Source organism: Vidua chalybeata, chromosome 8, assembly GCF_026979565.1.
Source record: "Vidua chalybeata isolate OUT-0048 chromosome 8, bVidCha1 merged haplotype, whole genome shotgun sequence".
Classification (NCBI taxonomy): domain Eukaryota; kingdom Metazoa; phylum Chordata; class Aves; order Passeriformes; family Viduidae; genus Vidua; species Vidua chalybeata.
Window position 1 is genome coordinate 16,415,260 of NC_071537.1, and position 18,318 is coordinate 16,433,577.

Genomic DNA, 18,318 nt, shown 5'->3' on the forward strand with positions numbered 1-18,318 from the left:
GTTTAGTGTGCTTCACCTTTTCCTACAGCTGTATTTTCTGTTCTTTCCCAAGTGGACAGGAGAGGAGCCATTTGCAGGGGTAAAGCACCTTTTCATAGGATGGGTGAGGGCAGCTGCTTGCACACTCTAACTCAGTCTTCATGGAAGCAGTTATGGAAATCAGAGAATCTTCTTCTGTACAGTAGGAAGAAAAACTTTTGCAGAGAAAAGGAGAGGGAGTAACTGAAGAGATCACTGATAAGCACTTGTTCAGTACTGAAATATGAGGTTGGGTATATTTTGGCTCATACTATGTACATAAATACTTTTAAATTGAGAATTTATTGTTTATTGATATATTTAATGTTTTGAATGAAAAATCTGCTCTTTACTGGAATGGTTCTCTGTGGAAAAGTTAGCAATTCTGCCAAATCATGATCTTACACAAACAGAACTATAATCAGATTAGAGAAGCTAACCAAACATAAAATAGTGTCAAATAGACAAGATAAACAGGCTGAAATATGGACAGACATTCTTTTATAATCTTTTATAACTTTAAAAATTGTAGGTGTCACTTGTTAAAATAATGACTTCTAAAAATCCAAATCTGATACTCTTTTTAATGAAATCTGCAATGAGATATCTTTCAAGTAAAATATTTTCTTTTAAAGAAAGATACTCAAGATTAAATGGGGATACTTTGGGTTGTTCCAAGCATTTTGACACATAAAAAATTCTGATGTTCTAAAAAAACTTTGAAATATTTAATTTTTAATGTAATACTTGTTATTAAAGAAACACCTGCTTTCCTTCTCAGATTTCTTCCTCATGCCTTAAAGGGATCATAAATAGAACAATTAAGATTACCTCCTTTCACAGATGAACACATAAAGCTGTAGAAATTACTTTTCCAACAAACTTTGTCTCCTTTGAGACAAATGCTGCCTCCTCTGAGGGAATGTAGGCTTCCATGGCCACCATGCCACTGATTGGATTGCTGTGCTCAGCCAGAGGGCACCGATGTGGTGCAGTGCCCTACCCAGCATTGCCCATTAATGATGGGAACAAGGCTGCTAGATCCATGACTCTGTAGCTCTAGTACCTGTGTTCCTAACCAACTCAGAAAATGCAGGAGTTTTGGAAATGGGGAAGGCAGAATTCATGTCAGTATCTGATCAATGGTGTAAATACTTTATTTCTTCTGTCTTCATATAATTTTGTTCTGTGTTTACACTTGCCTACATCCCTGAGTGTTAATCACTGATTTGTGACTATAAAAAAGGGCAAGGACCATAATGTTCACTTACCCTAACCTACTGAGTAACACAGATTTCCCTAAGTGTTCCCTGGTCAAAACAGAATTTATCATGTGGAGAAAATAACAATTCTTGTTTATAAAACCTCTGCTAACAAGGAAGCCACCATGGCCCTTGTTGTTTCTGTGCTCTTTGACCTTACAGTCCTTGTTTAACTTGAATTCCAGTGTATTGGATATCATTGCACCATTATCTGAGAGGCTGGAGGTCTGTTCTCTGGGATCAGCCAAGCTGAGGGCAGTGGAGCACCCCTGAGCACTGCTACTGGCACATGGCTCATCACCTTGGTGCTGAGATCCTTACACAATGAGCAGAGAAACTGAGTACATAAGAGCAGGATTTGCAGTCGTGGAGGGAGCAGGGACTCATCTGCGCTCACCAGCATGAAATTCGGTCACCATCTCCATCACATCAGATTATCTGCCCCTGTAGTATCATTTCTCAAGAAATTAAAGTGAACATAAAAAGGGGCACCCTGCATATAAAAATGCTGTAAATTCCCTTTTAAGGTCTGCAAACCTGCAGACTTTCTGTTGGTCTGAAACACATGGTGAGAAGGTGGCAATTATAGTTTAACCTGTTATGTTAGTATGATGAGAAGAAGGGCAGGGAAGCTTGTAATCCTCTGGATTAAGTCCAGAAGCAGTAAAGCACTGTCCTTATATCTAACACATGAAATGGGCACTAAATTCTATAACTTGAAAAACATGGCAAGGGGTTGTAGGGAAACACAAAACATTTACTCTGACCCTGTGGTAGTTCAATAGGATTTATGTACAGTATGGTGGGATCTGAGCTTTGACCAGAGCTACTTTGACCAGAGAGTTGGACCAAATGACTTCCCTAGCTTTGTCAACCTCTATTATTTTGTGATTTGATGGTTCTATGAATTGGTAAAGCTATATTTTGAAGTCAAGTTTGAATTGGAGTGAAAAATGGAGCATGTCTGTGGGAAGAGATGTGTAACATGCAAAGCATGAAAGACAGAAAGGAAGCTGCCAGCTGCAGTGTACCCTGTGGCCATCACACTGGGTTGTCAGCCCTAGGGCTCTGCACTGCACTCTGGTGATTTATGAGGGTAGTTTGTTTCCTCAGTGACTGTCTCCACAACAGGATTTTGAAACTGGATCTTACTTGCCAAATCCATTTGATCCATTCAAAACTGGGTTTAAATAGTGCTGGAAGCACACAATGCATAACTCCTCATTCTTCTAGTCAATTCATATTCATTGATCCCAATTTCTGTGGTTTATGTGTATGCTTTGGCTCAAAGAGACAACACATCTCCAACGTGGAAGACATTTATGTACGTTCTGAGTATTACTAACCCAAGCCGTTGCATTGAAACTGTGTGCATAATTTTAGTAAGTACATGCACACATGCCATAAAGATTGAGAGCTGAAAATTTGCAGCTGTGGGCAGTCTTCAATCAGAAGAGGCCAATGTATCCTCTTTGTGATTTACATTTGTATCTGAAATATTAGTATTAAATCTACAACTGTCTTTAGGCAGGTGTAAATTGATGTGAATTAATGTGGGACATTTTAGGAGTCACAGTTAGGCATGTAAAAGTGTATTTGCTTTGTTACATTCTATATCACAAATACATCTTGGGTTTCTAAGAGTGTTCCACATCTCACTGCTGTGGGTGTCAGAATAATTATTGTGCACTTTAATTTGTCTCTCTCCAAGCCAACAGAGGAATTGACCTTAAGTGGGATTAAGTCTGTTTACTTCACCAAGATTCAGGTCATGGCTTTTAATGATTATATTTCTAGAATGCACAAGTTTGAATAATAGCTATGCTAGAGCTTTCCAGCTCTACTCCTAGTACATATTGGCCATTAAATAGGTAATGGATTTTGCACACCTAACTGTATTTACCAACACTGAAGTACAAATAAACAGAAGAAGATGACTCTGAAAACATTTTGAAGTTAAACTGTTTAACCAACAGCATTTGGACATATGATTGATATGATATGATATTATATTACATTACATTATATTACATTATATCTTAAAATCATAATCTTGCATTTATTTAATTATGTAGGTATCTTAACCTAGATGAATTCCATGATATTCACTACTGTACAGATTTATTGCTTCTGTAGAAAATATTTTTATTTTTCAAAATTATTTCTGGGATGAATACCTTGGGACTGTTACTGCAGATTTTTTTAGTATCAGTTTAGACCATTTAGTAATTTGAGAGAAAGCCTTTACCTCCTTCAAGCCAAAAAGTACAATGGAGAAAAGTTATATCACAGAGAGAGAATTGTATATTGTATTGTTTCATATGGGTTTCTATATACATTATATAAATGCATGCATATATGCATTATATATAAACCCATACATAATATATACATATATAAAAGTCTGTATATATTTAAAGATGTTGAAATTAAGTTGTGGAGAAAAATACACTGCTTGTCCTGTGTGCTGTATAACAGGAGTATTCATGTCTTCAAAAATAATGTAAAATATGGTGGAAAATGTCTTGCCCTCTTGGTCATGTTTTTTGGCTCATTTATTTTACATTTATGGGAACAGGCTTGTCAACTCTAAACCCATCTGGCTCTAGCAGAGGAAAAGAAAGAAAAAGCAGGAAGTCCATTTTTGGCAACAATCCTGGCAGGCTGAGCCCCGGGGAGTCAGCTGCTCTTGCCAAAGCATCTGGAAAAGGTAAAGTTAGCATCTTCTTTCACCAGTCACGTGGAATGACGCCGTAATCCAACACATGTACCAGACCAAGTTGTTAAAGATCAAATAATTTGCAATGTGTAAAACGTTAAACTTCGGAATGGTTTTTCGTTAGCACAGCAGCTATTACAGTACCACTCTTACAACTGAAGTGGTGAGTGTGGAATATCAGGATTACTTGATCAGAAATATGATGACCCTAATTCATAAACAATTCAAAACTAATGTACATTTTAAGTATTTTAAAGTTTATATTTTTGATTATATAAGTGAATATTTTCAAAGTACAAATGAAAGCCAGAACTGTTGGGCCGGTGCAGAAAAGAATTTTTATTGTCTGAAATAGAACTTAGCAGCCTAAAATTCAGCCAAGTCCAAATGTGTCTAATTATGCAAATTAGACCCTCCAGGTGATTCAGTTTGTGAACCTGGAAATTGTGCCTCTGCCTATGAACAGATGTAAAGAAATACAAAGAAAGTACAGGAAAGGTTCTGGAGCAGGAATAAGACCCAGATCCCCTGCCTTTCAAGTGATTGCCATAAAGAGATATTTTGAACTCATTTTCTGGCTCAGGGAGGACTGTATTTCTTGCAGCCCAAGGGCAGGACTGCAGCAGACAGGAGAGATTTCCTTCTAGAGGCCAGTGTCCTAAAAGTGAAGAAGTGTGGTGCCTAATTCTAAAGCATATAAGTATTTTGCTGCCTTTTTCCCCTAACTTTTGCAGTCTCTGTAGATGTCTGTTTGGAAAATTAGCAGATGGCTTTCAGTCTTGCCTCTCTTCCTCATGTAAAATGTATAAATGAGAAGAAGGGAATTTTATTCCTTAATTTTTTCAGGCAAATGCCAATTAGGTATATATTTATGAAAGTGCTTGTTAGCACATCTAATAGTGGTATTATTTCAATACTTGGACATTGTGTTTCCTCTCAAGGATTGTTCTTACTGTGTGAGAAGGACTGTGACACTTGCCCTGAGTAGTGTCATTTTCCAGGATCACCTTTTTGTACCATAACCAAAGCACACACACATAAGCCACTAGAAAACATTGCATTTTTGGAGCCTCTGGACCTGCAGCTGTACCTTATTTCTTTTCCAGGTCCTTTTGATGCGATGCGGCAGACCTGGGAAGATCCTTGCTCTCCTTACAACTCTCCAGCCTCCCTCAGTGCCATCATAAGGACTCCCAAGTGCTATCACATCTCGTCCCTGAACGAGAACGCTGCCAAGCGGCTCTGCAGGCGCTATTCCCAGAAGCTGATCCAGCACACCACCTGCCAGCTCCTGAGGACCTACCCCGCTGCCACGCGCATCGACTCCTCCAACCCCCACCCCCTGATCTTCTGGCTGCACGGTGTGCAGCTTGTGGCTCTGAACTACCAAACAGACGGTAAGGCTACCCAAACCCAGCTTTCAATACATTGGAAATGTGATAAGAGGTCTTAAGTTGTGAATTTGTATTTTCCCTGTTTACTTTTCCCTGCTCTCCCAAGGGGATCTTCCTGTATCTGCACCCCAGCTACAAGCAGGTTCATAGCACAACAGTCTGGTCCTTGAGAGCAGTGACCTCAGAGTCCAGGAGCCAATGCACCAGGTTCCCTGATAACCCAGAAGTGCCTGGACAGCAACACTTCCATTTTTATATTTATTTTATTGCTGAAGGTTGTTTTTTTTTCTCCCAGTCCATGTAACTGTTATCCCTTTCTGATAATTTCAAGCATAAAAAGGTACTGAAGTATTTTTCGCTTGGAAGTGCTGCCTTGGATGCTGGTTTAATGTTGATCATTTTTTGAATATTTGTTATCTTATCTTGTGTTCCTTCACATTTTCCATGGGGGATCCATTAGGTCATCTACAGTGCTCTTTCATTATGCAGTTCAGGGCACATTCCTACAAACTTCCCAGAGAACTGTTGTAGGCAAGCCCGACAATGGAAAGGATGAACTGTTCTTAGAGTTTTGTGTAATTACTGAATAGATTGGACACATAAATCACAGAGAGTTCTGAAAACCAGAAATAGTACGTAACTAAAATAATTTTTAAAAAGATACTTCAAACATGACTTTGTCTTCACTGTTACATTTTTTCCATTGTACCATTGCTCTCTTATCAGTTTTGGCTGCCTTAATTTCACAGATCTTCCTCTGCAACTCAATGCAGCAATGTTTGAGGCTAATGGTGGCTGTGGATATGTTCTGAAACCTCCAGTTCTGTGGGATAAAAACTGTTCAATGTACCAGCATTTTTGTCCATTGGAAAGAGACCTTGATAATAAAGAGCCGGCTATATATTCTTTAACAGTAAGTACATGAAAAGGGAATTTTCATACAGGCAAACAGACGTAGACAATATGCAACCAGCATTACAGTCACACTTCTAAATGAAAAGATTGAATCTTTAAATGTTGCTTCCAAAGGTCAGCCTAACTAACAGAAATTGGAGAGGAAAGGAACAAAGATTTGTCTTTATTTTATTGTATTGGCTGATTTGTATCCATAGTTACTTCTCCTGTTTCCTTCACAGTATTTGTTGAAACTCAGTCCTGAAAGCATTTTCCCTGGCACTACACAACTGTGTAAAATTACACATGTGCCTTGATGTTCTACACATTAGTGAACACTTGAAAAGCTGCACAAAAAGCCATTATGAAAAGCTGTACTGAATCTTGAAAAAAAATTTTTTTGTAACTTACATAACAAGATACATAATTCATGGATTTTTGGCCAAAAAAATGTACTCTCAGAAGCTAGTCCTTTCCAGGAAATGTGTCAGAAAAGTGAAATTCATAAGAATCAGAATTTTCCCAGCTGTGGTAATTGCACACTTAATTCTTGTGTTGTGTATGCCAAAGCAAGCCAGAGCTCAATGCCATCACCCCAGAGTAATGGAGAAGAGAAATGTGATCCTTTTTGACTGCATTAGTGGCACATTCATTCTGGATTAATGTTCAGATGCCTTGAACAGTTGTATAGAGTGTTTTTGCAGAGGAAAGATACCGTAGCAGTGGTGTTGGGGGTGGGATGGTTGAAGGAGCTCTGCTTTTGAACTTCCTGCCCTGGCAATCACAAAAGTGAGTGTTGTAATTAATTCAGCACATCAACAAACTGTGCTTAGGGGTGTGCTGAGCAGTATTTAGCTCAGGATCGTGGCAGCATAGGGATTACTCCACTAATTGTTCTCCGTTCTCCTCGGCTGCAGATCGTGTCTGGCCAGAACGTTTGCCCCAGCAACAGCACGGGCAGCCCCTGCATCGAGATCGACGTGCTGGGGATGCCCCTGGACAGCTGCCACTTCCGCACGAAGCCCATCCACCGCAACACTCTCAACCCCATGTGGAACGAGCAGTTCCTTTTCCGGGTTCACTTTGAAGATTTGGTCTTTCTCCGCTTTGCAGTTGTTGAAAATAACTGCTCAGCTGTAACAGCTCAGAGGATCATTCCCCTAAAAGCGCTGAAGAGAGGTACAGTATAGCTCGTGGTGGCACCCTAAGCCAAAATGGTCCAGCAGATTCCTGGGTTGAATCCTTCCAGAGGGGAATTTTTAATCAGTTGCATTTTTCTAGAGGAGAGAGGGAGCAAATACCAGACAGCACACCACAGCCTGGCAGTGCAGTGCTGATCAAAGACTCCCAGGGAGCTGGCAGCTGCCCCAATGGCTTGTAAAAAGTCCCATCCTGTGCTGTTGTGGAGGCAGGGCCATGTGGAACACACCTGCTCCTGAGGCTGTGTTCACCAGGGGACGGGCTGCTCCCTTAGGAAGCTTGGAGTGCTTTCACTCCTGCCCTTGTCCTTTGCCCAAGAAACTGCTGCGACAGCTGATCACTGTGCAGAGGGGAATTGCATCTCACAGCCGTGGCTGGAGGGGAGTCGAAGAAAGGGTGGAAAAAAGTGAGAGATCAGGAAACATCACTAATTGTGTGACACCTGGGGGAGAGAGTTTCCATGCTGCCGGTAGCTCTCTTACATTTGCTTTGTGCCACTTTAATGTCACACAACTGTCTGGGTTAGCATGTGAGGAGATTTGGCCATACACATGCATTTTCCAATGAGAATTTGACCTTGCTTCATTCATGTTCTGATATTTAGATATTTTATGTACGACTATATTGAATGTTATGGTAAAACAAAGGCAGGTTGCTCTATGAGCCACTCAGCAGTAGGATTTGTGTTACCCTGTTGTACAGAGTGTTAATGCAGTGGTATTAGAGTGCTTAAAATCCTACCTGTGTGGTAAAGTGTAGCTATAAATACAACAAATTTGAGTTTTCCATTTATGAGACTTGTATCCTAGGATGTGGCAAAGTATTTACAGAAAGAGTTTTCCTCTTTAGGCTACAGACATGTCCAGCTCCATAACCTACACAATGAAACATTAGAAATTTCCAGTTTGTTCATAAACAGTCGGAGAATGGAAGAAAATCCCTCTGGAAACAGTCTGCCTGCATCCATGGTAATTTATTTTTTGTTTGTGTACATGAATTACCTGTACTCTTGGTTTAATAACTACTATGATGTGAAGATTTACAGGGCCGGAGTGTTCAAAGATGTTAGCCCTCAAACCTGCACATTCGCACATTCTTCAGACATACCTTGATGCCTACCTTTTTTTTTTTTTTTGCTTTGGTGGAAGTAAGGTTATCCTACCTGGATAAAACTGTAGGAAAGTAAATCTTTTCAAAGTCTGGCTCCTCTGCTGTATTTAGGTATAGAACAAGAAATGTGCTCCTCGACTGGGGGAATGTGGATGAGCAGTCAGGTTCAGTGCAGCCTCGTGCATTCTTTTGTGCATGAATTGTAAGCAAAACATTTGAGACCAAAAAGAAAAAAAAAAAGGAAGATGCAACAACTTTGAAATAATGAGAGTAAAATTGATTTCTGTTACAAGAAAAGATGAACTCTGCAGTTCCATAAATCATACAGATTTATATATGTGTGTGCACATCCATATGTTTATATGTGCAAATATGTATACATACATATAGGTATCTGTATATCTAAAAATATGCATGCACAGATGTGATTTTTGTTTAAAAGCCCTTACTGTTACGCTACCTGGGTTACTTGTGTTTTGGCAACTTTAAACATGTATTTCATCATTTTGCTGACTCATAAAGTGTTAGATAAAACTTTCTGAGCTCCTCCTGTGTGTGCAGCAGATGTGCTGCAGGTATTACCTCCTGTGAATACTTGTCAGACTTGTATCTTGGTGAATTACTAGGGTAGAAAGGAAGAACAAATAGTTTGGAGATTAAAACAAAGCGATAGCTTTTCATCCAGTAATCTGTATGCTGAATCCAAATATCTGAGCTCACCTAGAATAGGGAATGAGTGATGGAGGTTGGCCCTTTGTCCAGTGATAGTTTATCTATTCCCACTGGAAAACTTCCTTTTTATCTTCAGCTTCAAGATACAATGGAGGCTTTTGGAGGGTTTGTTGGGGGTTTTTTAGATGTCTCGATCCATAGTGTAAGGAAGAGCCATGTATGAACTGAACAGCTTTGCTTTGTCAAGGCCCTCACAACTTGTGTGCACAGTTTCTTTAAAGCAACCTAGAAATAACATGCCTATGTAAAAACGTCCAGTAACCTGTTGAATGTTGTCTGAACAGTTGTTTAGCCTGGGAGAAAGGAAAGCTACCATGACTTACAAAGTGACAGTTCATGGAATTCCAGGCCCAGAGCCTTTCACTGTTTTCAGTGTAAGTGTGGGGACTACGGCTGCACAGCTGCTCAATCAGGTGAGTTCCTGCTGAATTGCAGACTCTTCATTGCCAGAATCCACACTAACATCCTGCTGGACCTCTGTCTCCCTGCACTTCTCACACACAGGGTCGTTGTAGTTCATTCATCACAGCAAGGGGTGCGGTTAGAAATGCATTGCTGTGGAATTAATTACACAGCAAACACGGAATATAATCAGTGGCATTTGCCCAATCTTGGCTTCAGATAATGGATTTATAATCTTAGAACATATTCCCTATTAGTATTTTAATATTTGGGCATATGCAGGTAAGAAAAACAATCTGTTATAGTCAATGGGTACAGTGGGTTCTTCTTAAAACAAAGGCAAACATTTCTGCACAATTCTTTGAAGTGAAGCACCATAGGAACAGAGAGTAAAAGTTAGACGGCTAAGTTCATGAGTCGAAAAACCAGTTAACTCAGCAGGGATTGTTATTCTAGCAGTGGGAAAAGACTGTACTGTCCTGGGATTATGAATAAATTTTTTGGCCAGCCAAAAAGGACCGAAATAAGCTTAAATAGTACTGCCTTGTCTGGAATAGTTGAACTGCTTGGCTGGGCTAAAGAGAACAGGACATTACCCTGGAGTAAAATGTCTGAATAATAAATAGCACATCAGAAATCCTGCCTGCACTGTCAGAATACTTACTGATTCTTAAAGCTTCCTTATTCATTCTCATTTATAACTACTAATTATGCAATGTTTATATTTAGCATTCTAATTGTTGTATGTGGTCTGTCTTAGCTCTTGGCTACCATAAAAGGCACCGAGTCATGTGCTGCAGACTATTTTCTGATGGAAGAGAAAAGTTTTATATCAAAAGAAAAGAGTGAATGCAGAAAACCACCATTCCAGAGAGTAATTGGTCCTGAAGAAGGGCTAGTGCAGCTTTTAAGCAGTTGGTTCCCAGAAGAAGGATATGTTGGAAGAATTATCTTTAAAACTCGAGAGGAAGTAAGTCTGTTTTAGATAAATTATTATTTACAAAAGTAGCTAAAAATAGCTCTTAAGACCACAAAACAAAAGGGTGCAGTATTTGTTTCACTACTTGGTGACTAATGTCAATGCTGTGCACATTATTTAAAAACAAACTTAATTCTTGAGTGAGAAGCACAACTGGACTGCATACACCTGTGTGACACCAACTGGACCTCCCTCAGCTACAGTATCAGCTGTGTGCTGTTTATTCATTATGGCTCAGTCACCAGTTCAGTGACTCTCTTTGGAGTGATAGTTCTAATTTAATGCAAATCTAGATTATACCATGATAAGAAATTAATATAAAGATAATAGTTAAAACCAAAGGATCATAGATAGCAGAACTTCAGAAAAACACCATCAATTTAGATGGCAGCAACTTATCATCTGTCTAGAAAAATTAGAAATAATTTTAATACTAAAGAATAAGTCTAAAAGCCTCAAAGGATTATTAAATTATCAATTATAGGCTAAAATAATTAAATAGATGATTTCTTTTAATTTAAAGGAGGAAGATTACTTCAGTTTACACTATGAGCAAAGCATCTACAGCTTAAAATATGCTAGTGCCCAGGCTTGTGAGTTGTGAGACAGAGACAAAAAGAAAGTAGGAGAAAGACACTTAATGATCTAATGATCCCATTTTCAGAGGCACTTTCTTTGGTCAGTTAGGCAAATAAAAATGCTTGCTTAGTACACAGATTTTACATATGTATATATATATATATATATATATATGAATGACAGATGGGCTCTGGTATACTTTAAACTGAAAAAAATGTATTTTTGCTTATTTTGACACAACTTTTGATAAAGCTTCAATTTGACAAATTGCTATTATTTTACACAAGGCCACATTTTGGTTTTCTTTATATCTAATATTTGGATCAAAAATGAAAGGGTAGAAATTTGTTTGTGGAAATAGTAGCCTACTGAATTCTGCTGACTGCAGCACCGCGTCTCTCAGTGTATGCTGCCACGTGTGTTCTGCCAAGCCCCATTCCTTCAGAAAATGGGTACAAATCTGCCTTAGCACATATGAAAATTATGCTTTTGTTCTGTCCTGTTATGGGAGTACCTCAAAGCATTATCCATAATTTTGAGCCTTTCTGCAGACAGCAGGACCTCATAGCTTGGAGCTAGAAATGAAGCTGCAAATCTGACTGGAAAATCAAGGAGCAGGTCCAGTGACAGGGTGCAATACACAGTCCATATTTACAGCTTGTGAATCCAAGCTGTGTTCCTAGGCTTTGGACAGAAATGCATTCTCTGAGAAGAGGATTCAAGGAGGAATTATGTCAAAAATCTGCAGTAGTCATTGAAAAGGGAGAGAGAAACACGCAGCCTTCCTCTTGCTCCACACCACAGGAAAATGTTCGCTCAGATTCTGGCTCTCTAAATTCTTTTGACTTTAGTGCAGGGACAGGAAAGAAAAGAACCCTTTCCACCATCTCCCATCATACTGGCACCATTACATGAGAAAGCACCAATTTGTATACATAAGGGAAGGATTTAAGGGACCATTTTTGTGAAATATGATGCTATGCAAACATCTCCATTCCTCACCTACTATGAAAGGTATTTCAAATACCAATTTTAGAAAACATGGGTATTTACTATCATTATTATTATTTATTATTAGCAATAGTGGCTTGTCAAAACTCTCTTATAATGCATTTAAAAAATTGAGCTGAGGCAACCGCAATCTCCAATTTCCCTGTAATAAAACCCTGTGTGACCACAAGCTATTAGTTACCTCCCTTAAGTAAATGAATTTGTCTGTCATTTTCCTTTAGAATTTAAATGAGAAAAATGTCTTTCAAGAAGCAAAGGAAGAAGCAGCCATCAGCTCTGAGGATGACAGCTTCTTTGTTCAGGTACATGATGTCTCCCCAGAGCAACCACGCACCGTGATCAAAGCTCCACGCCTCAGCACGGCTCAGGATGTCATACAGCAGGTAAGGGTGTGTGCCTACCTCAACACGGGGGCTGGAAATTGGTTTCAAACAAGCTAAAGTGGGATTTGTTTTCAGCACTCGCTGAAGAATCAGTTTAGTAACCTGAATCTGATGGAATGCCTCGTTTTTTGTTTTGTTTTTCTGCTTTTAAAGACTCTCTGCAAAGCCAAGTACTCCTACAGCATTTTGAGCAATCCAAACCCAAGTGATTATGTGCTCTTGGAAGAGGTGACTAAAGAGCCAGCAAACAAAAAGTCTTCAACATCTAAACCATCTCAGAGGATTCTCTCTGATCAAGAGTGTGTGTTTCAGGCCCAAAGCAAGTGGAAGGGAGCAGGAAAATTTATCCTTAAGCTCAAAGAACAGGTTCAGGTAAAAGATGCAATATTTTGCAGATGTTATAGATGGTGTGTGATCAGCTTAATGGGAACCTGCTTTCCATGTAAGGGAGACACAACTGGCATGAGAGCAGATGGACAGGACAGACTACAGCAAAAAGCAAATTCCTCTTTTCTCTGAACCTCCCTTACTTATTCCTTTGCAAAACTGCATCAGTTACATTCAGCAATACAATTCCCTCACAGCCTGCAAGTCCAGAGCAACCTTTATCTGCTACCAGCTTTCTGTTTCTCAAAACCTTCTGGCTGTGCATGCCATGTTCCCTGTCATAATAAAGGACCATTCAAATGGGCAGCACTTAAAAGCTACTGGAATAAAGTCCCCTTTATTCCTGGCCAGTGAAAAAGTTGTTCTGTTGCTTTATCTCAGGCTTTAAAAAATGGCAGGAATGAAGTACATGCCTGCTGGGAGAAGGAACTGTGTTCTCCTTTCCAGCAAACACCAATCCACAGCTGCTGTTGCTTTAAAGTAACTGTATTATAAGCACAGATTACCAAAATTTGCTAAACATATCTTTAACAATGCACAATTTTTAATGAATCTATTCAGAACAATCAGAAGGAAGTACCTGGATGAAAGCACAGCTGTACTGAATTCCTAAAGGGAGGCCTGCTCAGCAGTATGTCAGGTGTTTTCATATTCATTCCTTATTTCCCAGCGAACAAGCAGCTGTTAAACCACCTCTGTGATCTTTTTTAATTTTTACAGGCAGCACGAGATGACAAGAGAAAAGGCATCTCCTTCACCAGTGAACTGAAGAAGCTGACCAAGTCAAGTAAGCAGTACCGGGGCTTCGTGTCGCCCGCGCTGCAGGTCCTGTCGGACAGTCCCCAGGGCAGGGACGAGAGAGCCGCCTGCGCCTTGGCCTTCAGTGACATCATGGAATAGTCCCGGCTGCTGCCACGGCATGGCCTGCTCAGGTATGAGACACCGACCCCAGCACTGAGCAGGCTTTCAGTGCAGCAGGCACAGAGGATTCCTGCTTCCAAGCTGTAGCTCAGCAAACCAAGTGAGGTACAAGGACTGACAGAATGACCCATTAAAGCCTCATACACTGGTGTGCACAGGCACGATGACTTCAGGAAGGTCTCAAAGTGAATCAGAATGGTGGAATTTCACTCACTTTCTCTGCCCATTTAAAACAAAATGTTGCATCGCAGTTGATTTTGCAGTACTCATTTTTATCAACAATTGTGCTTAAATAGCGATGCTCTGTTACTCTTTTGCTCTGGGCCACGGCAAATGGAAGTGAGCAGTAGAGCTTTTTTTGTATTTTGTAATGTCCAGATAACAAAATCATCAGGATTGGTGATCTCTTTTTTAGCTAGAACAAGTTTATAGTGTTAATTTCTGTCTGTGGAAATTTTGCCAGAAATGTTTAAACATTTACACTATCCTTTCTGTATCTCTTCATTTTCTTCCATCTTGCTTGACTTCAAACAACTGAAATACACAACCAAGACTGTCCCATTTCTATGGAGATAGTACGTGCCACTTGCCCAGCACTGTACACTAACCAGACACTTGCACAGTGCTACTACGGCACTGTGACAGCAGCTGGGAAGTTGCAGCTCATTGCAAATGAAGAAGAAATGTTTTTCAGTGTTGATAATCCCACCTCACAGATGGCCAGTTTAAGAGTACATTTGTTTTTCTGTATACATCTAATTATTAAAGCATTATTTGACATGCACTGTAATGCTACTGCTAAGTCACTAAATTAACAGAATTTAAGCAGCTTTCATTTGCAAGGTATTTCAAATAGGAAGGGATTAATTTGATAGCTTATTTGTAGACTGCTATAAACCCCCTAATGCATTTAAATAATTTGAATTCAAAGAAAGCAAAGTAAATTATGGGAAAATCAGAGTCACTTTCCCTCTTCTGCATTTGGTCGGGTTTTTGTTTTGCTGGGGGCTTGTTTTGTTGTGTTTTCTTGGGTTTTTTTTTTTTTTTCCTTTTTTTTATAAAACCCAAATATGGAATTACATGACTGAATCCTTCTGCAGTGCCTTTGAAGGATCCTGCTGCGGACTGAACTGGTCAGAATTGTGTGGCCTGTGCTACAGATGTTTAATCCAGGCCATGCTGCTGGGTTAACATCCAGACTCTGGGAATCCTAAACGGGATACTGTAGATGGGAAAGATGCCTGTCAGCTCTCGAAGACTCCTCTCTTCCTGTTTCTTCACATCTGCAGATTCTCCATAGGCGGATGGAGAAGTTTTCTTGGACTGTATGTTGTAAACAAACACGTGTCATCGCCCTCCCCTTTTTAAACAAAAGATAATTTTAGCTTATTGCCTCTAAGGAATCTGAAGGCAGAGAACCAGAGTGGTCTTTTATGTGTATTATATTAAAATAACGCACTTTTACCTGATGATTACTGTTAAACACTGTGTTAAGTGATTGTAAAGAGATTTAAATATACTGTAACTTCCTTTGCATATCTGTTTAACTTTGGTGAATATACACAAAAAACTCAAAATTATTTATGGTTTATCTACGTTAACAAAATAATGTACAGTAGCTGAGTACACCTTACTGGTAGTGAGATCTTGGCAAGGAAAAACATTTTCTTCTTATAAATTTAGTTTTCCAGGCTTGTGTTTAAAGAAAGAATATTTATGATCATGTTTTAAAGTACATGCCATTGTATAGTATATTTATCATATACTACTTTTTAGAAAATGCAGATTTTTTTATCTTTCTCTGAACTTAGAGGAAAAAAATATTAGAACTTTTCTAGTTCTTTCTTTTCAGCACAAGATGTTTAATACCCAGTACTGACCAAATTCAAAACAATGCATTGATAAATGTAATATTTCAAAATTTTGAATTCAAACCACATTTTTCCATGTAGTCAGGAATTGTCTTTTTACTTGTCTGTTAAACCCAGAGAGTATAAAGAACTTTACACTATAAATCTTGACAATTCTGTTTACATAGAAACACTGTTGTGACATTTTACGTGTGCTGAATTCATCTTTTGTTATCTAGGTTCGTTCTGGTCGTCTCTTTTTTTTCCCTCCATGGGAGTTACTGATGTGTTTAGTTATTTAAAATAATCCATTACAGGGGCACAAATTAAACAACTGCTGCCATCAGCCATCCCTTTGATCTCCCACAAGAAATGTGTCTGTGGGGAACAAACTACTCTGCACATGTTTTTGTTTCACTAAAGCAAACCCTAAACAAAGGAAAGAAGTTACAGGCAGTAGTCTCATGACAGCTAATGCCCCCACCGTGAATAAGAAAGTGAAATTAAAGAAAACAAAGTTATTAACTGGCATATAAACAAGCAGACAGAACCTGCATTCTGTCACCAGAATCTATGAAGTCTTTCACTATACACTACTGAAAATGCCTATAAAGTAGCCATTTACCAAAGCAAAAAAGTGCCCTCTTGAGGTCACTTCCAGCTTTCAGAAAAAATAACCACAGACATACAAAAAGGTCAAATTTCTCAGTGGCATATTCTCACAGAGGCCATGCACTTCCCACTGCTCATCTTTCACAAAAGTAAACTTTTGAACTTATGTACCAAAGCAGCATTTTGCAAATCAGCAACATGACTCAACTCAAGCCCCCAGCCAGCTCAGCCTGTCACTCATTACCAGTTCCAACAGTAGCAGCCCCTGTGAGGGACGTGTGCTCCCTGCCCAAGGAAAAGACTGAGCCCGAGCAAAATGTTAAGAAGTGACAACATAGTTACACATAGTTCTATGCATAGTTTGCTTTGGAATGTTTTGGAATTACTGGGAAATACATCAACCAGCTGCACAATTCAACTAATGCAATGATTTTTTTAAATGTTAGCTTCATTCGCTCTGTTATAAAAACACTTAATGTCCTGTAGTTTGCCCTTACCTGTTTAGCTTTTTCTTTTTTGTTGGTGTGGCTTTTTTGGGTTTTGGGAGGGTTTTTTATCTTTAGCAGCTCTGAAAATTCTTAGTATCGCCTGTAGTATCACAGTAGGCTGGCAGACACCCTTGCTAATTAGTTGGATTCAACATAGAAAGTTCTTATACCCATGTTGTCATCCACTAGGGCTGTTCTGTCACGTAGATATATACACAAAAAAAAAAAAAAAAAAAAACACGGGGAAGCAAAGGGGACATCAGTAGTCATGTTATACTGTGCACCACAGGCCTAACACTAGCCTGAAGTCTTGTGGACATTTAAAATTAGCAGCTTTGTACTATTTCTGCTAATTTTTCTAGCTGTGAGAATAGCTTATTAATATAAGTATCTTCATCATCAATCACAGTTAAAGCCTCTTTTGTCTGCTGTTTATCACAGTGAAGGAGAACAGCAAAATATTTGGCTTTTTATTTTAAAAGCCTAACTTTGTAGGCCTGTAGACATCTGGAACTGTGTAAGGCTAATGAACTTGTTCCAGTATTTTCATTAAAGTACCTGCATCACTTAATTTAAAGTTTAGGTATTGGTAAATATTCAGGTAAACTTTTCTTGGTGAAACATGATACACATTGGGGTGCATTTGGGAAAGAATTGCAGTGCCCTTTCTCCTGCTGGTTCCAAGTAGTGGAAATACAATACAACTTGAAGCATTAAAGAGCAAAGGGGAGTTGTTAACTTCTGTGAAAGCCCAGTTAAAGAGCTTTCATGTGCTAAGTTGTTATGCTAATAGGAATGTTTATTCTGTTGAGCCACAGATTTTATTTCTGCAGGAATCTGTCCACACATTCCTATGACAAACTGACAAAATAATTTTGTCCTTTTCCATGCTTTTGGCTGAGTATGGACATTAATTAGGAAAATACATTCATTTTTACATTACAAACTATTTACAGGAAGCAGCTTCCAGGATAAAGTTTGAAAGAAAGGAACGTAAATAATCAACATCTTCCAGAAACATGCAGTCTCTGAGCAGTAGCAGGCCTTGCACTGCACACTTTTCAGGTGGAAATCTCTTGCTTCTCCTGCTCCGTTGCCTATTGGCAAAAACACAAAAGTATTTTATTCTGTACTATTTAAAAACTGCTACTTTTCTACCAATTTCTTAACCTTTCCCTGTGCAGCACGTGGTGCTTGCAGCGTGTGGCTGTAAGGGCCAAAAGCTGGGCAGCCCCAGCTCCCGTGTGCATGCAGAGCTCTCTGCTTGTAGGAACTGGGGCACTCCAGGAGCTGCTTCCTCTACCGCCCAAAGGGCTTCCTGGTTCTGTCTTACTGACCCCAGGAAGAGCAGTCAGAACACGAAAAAATACTATCTCA

The 18,318-nt window shown here is 39.2% G+C and overlaps 1 protein-coding gene across 1 annotated transcript in view; it reads left to right on the top strand.

The window, feature by feature from the left end:
- The window catches only part of PLCE1 (phospholipase C epsilon 1), a 112,050-nt gene extending 96,279 nt beyond the window's left edge, over positions 1–15,771 (top strand). The window contains exons 22-32 of the mRNA XM_053949688.1: positions 3,859–3,990; positions 5,106–5,396; positions 6,143–6,306; positions 7,205–7,466; positions 8,337–8,455; positions 9,614–9,742; positions 10,492–10,701; positions 12,522–12,683; positions 12,837–13,055; positions 13,791–14,002; positions 15,092–15,771. Coding sequence (XP_053805663.1) covers positions 3,859–3,990; positions 5,106–5,396; positions 6,143–6,306; positions 7,205–7,466; positions 8,337–8,455; positions 9,614–9,742; positions 10,492–10,701; positions 12,522–12,683; positions 12,837–13,055; positions 13,791–13,970 — 1,868 coding nt within the window. The 3' untranslated portion in view covers positions 13,971–14,002; positions 15,092–15,771. The remainder of the gene's footprint in view (positions 1–3,858; positions 3,991–5,105; positions 5,397–6,142; positions 6,307–7,204; positions 7,467–8,336; positions 8,456–9,613; positions 9,743–10,491; positions 10,702–12,521; positions 12,684–12,836; positions 13,056–13,790; positions 14,003–15,091) is intronic.
- The last annotated feature ends 2,547 nt before the right edge of the window (positions 15,772–18,318 follow it).